The sequence below is a fragment of the Perkinsus marinus genome, assembly GCF_000006405.1.
Source record: "Perkinsus marinus ATCC 50983 genomic scaffold scf_1104296958686, whole genome shotgun sequence".
Classification (NCBI taxonomy): Eukaryota; Perkinsozoa; order Perkinsida; family Perkinsidae; genus Perkinsus; species Perkinsus marinus.
In genome coordinates this window covers 294,873-299,347 of record NW_003206671.1, presented here as the reverse complement: position 1 = coordinate 299,347, position 4,475 = coordinate 294,873, and the positions used below count along the sequence as shown (strand labels likewise).

Genomic DNA, 4,475 nt, shown 5'->3' with positions numbered 1-4,475 from the left:
GCACTTGATCCAGAGTGAATTGATCTCACCAGTTGCTTGGGGAAGAGGCCTGCAGCCGCTACGGAACCAGCAATCAGAGCATAAGATGCCCAGGACGGATCGACCAGTCTGAAGACACGGACCGACTCACTGTGGTCGAGGCAGTACGAATCACACACATCAGGAACGACCACACAAGAAAGACTACCACCCAAAGGCAGGAACATGTCCGAGATGGATGAACAATCGAACTAAAAGTGCATCTTCAGAAGAGCATTTATAATTGCATCCATACTGGTATTATGATATTGATATTTTTGGAGTTTCACCCGTTTTACGTGAAGTGGCGTAAAACTCGGTGGAAAAACGCGATATTCGCGCTATGCAGTAGTCGTGGAATATGTTTTTCACTAGTGTTCTTCATATCACGGGTGAACCCCCTATGGAGATTGTACATCGTAATATGAGCACCTACGCAGATATGTACTGAGCTCCAGCCGCCAGATTAATAAAGCTGAGAAGTGCGAGTTCTCCTTTAGTAAGCTGGGAAAAGCCAAACTTCATGCCCTCCTTTTCCCTGATGACCACTGGTGTTGATTCGGGCGGCTCCGAAGTAGAGGGATTCTTCATCTCATTCCAAAGGACCTGTTCCGACATACAACTCGCCGAAATGTAGAAAATACCCACCGCAGAAGCAGCAGCGCCTCCTCGGAGAAAAAAGAACGCAGTGAGGCCTTTGGCCGAGACTACAGCTGCCGGCATGGCGAATCCAATGCTCGAGGCGATGGCAACCCCCCAAGCGAATGGGAACCACATATTTAGGAATGATGGTATCTGTTGAGAATCACCACAGACTCCGACGAGGCAGCGAATTACGATTCATATTTCCTTCCGGATACCGGTGTGAGAAAATATGCACTATAAGTGTTGGCGACTATATGAGAATTCTGGGGAATTCTTAGGGAAAATTTCTCATATTTTCCCGTACACTTCTGTCAAATTTTCGTATGTGAACTTCTATAACCAATGGGGAAGCTCCTGCGCTCTGCTGAGGAAAGCAAACATACACTCCAACACTGCTTAATGAGCTGAGCTTCTCGCTTCTACCGCCTCAGCGAGTGCGGACTCACCAAATCTGCTGTTGGAGAAATTTGCGGGTGCTTAGGATGATGCACGCTCTTCCGGGTATCGAGACCATAGAGGATCATCACCGCCTTCATTTTATCAGAAAGGACGTTCTCGGCGAAACTCATTTGGAAGTCTCTCCAAAACCCTATCTCGCTGGGCTTCTCTTCCAGCTTTTTCTCCGCCTGATCGACCACAACCGTCACTGCGCCACAAAATTGCTTCCGGCACCTATGTGAATCGCTAACGAGAAACTTAAAACTATATAACAACAGTCTCCTCATTAATCTCTTACGATCAACACTACGCTGACTCCTCTGAGCGCATGTGCTCCCCTTCCATACCTCTCGCTCCTGATCCATCTCCATGTATTGTTTGAACTTCGCTCTTTCTTGCCTCATCTGCTCACGTTTCTCCTCCAACTTAGCCTCCCGGAACGCGTCCACTTGCTCCTTTGTGAAGTGTTGCATGGACGGATGTGGCCTAGGGACATGCTAGTACGATTCGATCGTGGAGTAGAAGCGCGCCCTCCTAGAAAGGCGCATCCCAAAGCGACATCAACAGTTCACGTTCTCACACAGGAGCCTATCACTACCGTGTCGCCCGCCCCTGAGCCGCGAACGCTCTATACGTGACACATCTCGGCATTCTTATCGACCTCAGTCCATACACCCGCACCAGACTCGATGCCATTAACAAGGACAGAAGCTGCATGCGACGAAGTGGAGAATTCAACAGTTACTAGTATTCATCGTCCTCATGTGTTGACAAGCAATGTTAACGATGCCGTTCGGGCAAAGCCATATGCAGAGCGATACAACCACCACACGTTTCAAATTCACTCTTAGTCCAACGATACTACTGTGCCCTCATAGCAGACATATGATAATCAACTTAAGCATAAGATGGATCTTCCCCTGCCCACAGCTTCACCATAGCACAACCCATCGCGTTGGTTGAATAATGATACATAAAAGTGATGAATTCAAACAAAACAAAGTTGGAGGAGTGTCACCCGATACGACGGTCTACGATCGTTACGCCAGCATCAGAGACCAGCGTCCACTCCCGAGAGCCCACAACCTCATACAACGGCATCTGGGCGTCGCTATGTTTATGAAATCCCCTCCGGTGGCACGTTTTCAAATACGCAATGCCGTACTCGGTGAGACGGAAAACTCCACATGGCTGGTACTGATGGTCCGTGGGGGCAACCACGATAGCCAGAGCCTCATTGCATAGAACTTGATACCCCAGTGAGGTATGTAGGTCGATACTAGAGAGGAAGCAACTCTGACTCGGATGCGTGTGAATCCACCCAACACATATGAGACCACTGCTGAGCGCAAAGTCCAGAACCTGAAACAGAACAGCCACAACTACACTTGCACGCATGCACAAGAGAAGACTCGTACGATTATTGCGATCAGAATAGGAGTCGGGAGTAAATCCACAATCACACACTACCTGAACATCGCTGTCCTCACTAGATTCACAAGAGTCTGATGTCCCGCTCTGCTGTGGCACAAAAAGATGAGTGATTCGAATCACTGATGCACTAGCTCCAGTAGTAGCAGCAGCAGTTGAATCGCCCATCGTGCCGAGCAAAATCCCACAAGTTTCCAGATTCCTAGACGTATTGTATCTGCCATATCATCGATAAAAGCTCTGCTCTGGCATGGAGAAATGATGGAGACTACCGCACTAGGGAAAAACTTCAAAGTCGAACACATGATATAAATGCATGGTTTAGAGATGTGATTAATAATAATGGAGTTTCACCCGTTTTACGTGGAGTAGCGTAATACTCAGTGAAACTCCCGATATTCGCGGTATGCAATGATTTGTGAAATATGTTTTCACTAGTGTTTTTCATATCACCGGTGAAACTCCAAAGTTATGATATAATTGTCATAATCTATATATTCAATTCTTGAATATTATATTCATAATACTAATATTCAGTATAACAGATTTATAATCATAGCCTATTTTTACTATGCTCCTGGCATTTACCGCCCTATTACCCCGCAACAATGAGGAACTTCTGCACCAGATCTTCGGTGCCACGTATTTAACACTATCTCTCATCAAAAAACCATCGTACTGGACGTTTGCGTTCAAGCGGCGTTCACCAACCGTCGTCACCGTCGGCGCCGGCTTTGCTCGCATCACAGTATCAATTTCAGGATATCTTCTAGCTGAGCTCTCAACTACTGGTGCCCCTACTTCCTCCTCAGTCCGGAGTGACAAGCTGGGGTACCTTGCACGCTCTGGCCTCTGCGATGGAACATTCATTGGGGATGCTATCGGTGATGGCGGCGGAGTTCTCAATGCAGATAGCCGCATTTCCAACTGTTTTTCAAAATCGTCGCCCGACCGCGCTCCCGTACTCTGACTTTCTCCCTTTTCCATCCCTTCTGATTCGCTATCACTACGCCCCACAGGCGATGTCTGAGGAGACAAGGACAATTTCAAAATCATGAACTGACTCCAGTGGATATCCATTTGGTCCCCCAAATAAGAGATCAGGCCCATCTCGGCTAATCACCCCTCATCCGTATGAAACCAACGCTCAAGATGATGAAATTTTCACCTCTTATACGAGCTCGAAATTTACTATGTAAGTTACGAAAAGTCAACAAGGCTACGATCTTATTCATACCACCACTTCCTTACTTCTTCTCTCCCTCCTCCTTCAGCCCTCCTTAACATTTCCAGTTTAATCCGTTCCAGGTCATCCATGCTCCGCTTCGCCCTCGCCTGCAGCCTGGCAGCTTGTACGCTGTCATCCACAGACTCGAGGAGCTTCTTCAATGCAACGTTAGCAACAAATGACGTGTACCTACTCGAGTAGGACTTCTCAACTTTTCCTGTGACACGGAAGTCACCGATCATCGCGCTGGCCAAACGATTCTACCGCTCGTGAACGACTAGTCCGCTACTATGCAGATAGCATTGGGTGATTACACTGTTGAACGAAGTTTCGGCGGTAGTCGTTATGTTTCTCGAGCGCTTTCAAACAAAAGAATAGCCTACTTGGTAACTTTTTCACTCGGAACAGTTCGGAAAAAGCTCCGAATCTTACTTAACATTCAGTCTGAAGAGGCTCTCCAATTGCCTGTCCGACAAACCCGCGCACCCTCGATCGGAATTCGGACTTTCAGCCGAGTCTATTTGCCCTGCGAGTACATCAGCCATCAAAACGCATTTCCGAGAGTCCAAGTGGCCTCGATCGACCATCAGAGGCTTTATCTGAGCAACCGAAGAACTACTCAGGGTTACAGCTGATTCTACGCTGACGAGAATCCCGCAACATATTCCCTATAGGCAACAGACCCCGACCACTTCAAACAGTTCGAGTGAGAGAG

The 4,475-nt window shown here is 47.6% G+C and overlaps 3 protein-coding genes across 3 annotated transcripts; all 3 read right to left on the bottom strand.

Moving 5' to 3' along the window:
• Positions 1-450: 450 nt before the first annotated feature.
• Positions 451-1,574, bottom strand: Pmar_PMAR028230 (hypothetical protein; the record flags this gene model as incomplete). Its single annotated transcript, XM_002774180.1, has 3 exons — positions 451-813; positions 1,110-1,289; positions 1,449-1,574. 3 exons carry the CDS (start codon positions 1,572-1,574, stop codon positions 451-453), a joined length of 669 nt encoding a protein of 222 aa, XP_002774226.1.
• Positions 1,575-2,115: 541 nt separating this feature from the next.
• Pmar_PMAR028229 (amsh, putative) lies at positions 2,116-2,700 on the bottom strand (the record flags this gene model as incomplete). Its single annotated transcript, XM_002774179.1, has 2 exons — positions 2,116-2,463; positions 2,572-2,700. 2 exons carry the CDS (start codon positions 2,698-2,700, stop codon positions 2,116-2,118), a joined length of 477 nt encoding a protein of 158 aa, XP_002774225.1.
• A 1,083-nt stretch (positions 2,701-3,783) lies between these two features.
• Pmar_PMAR028228 (hypothetical protein) lies at positions 3,784-3,949 on the bottom strand (the record flags this gene model as incomplete). Its single annotated transcript, XM_002774178.1, has 1 exon — positions 3,784-3,949. A coding segment is annotated over one exon (166 nt), but the record flags the coding sequence as incomplete, so codon positions are not given.
• Between the last annotated feature and the right edge of the window lie 526 nt (positions 3,950-4,475).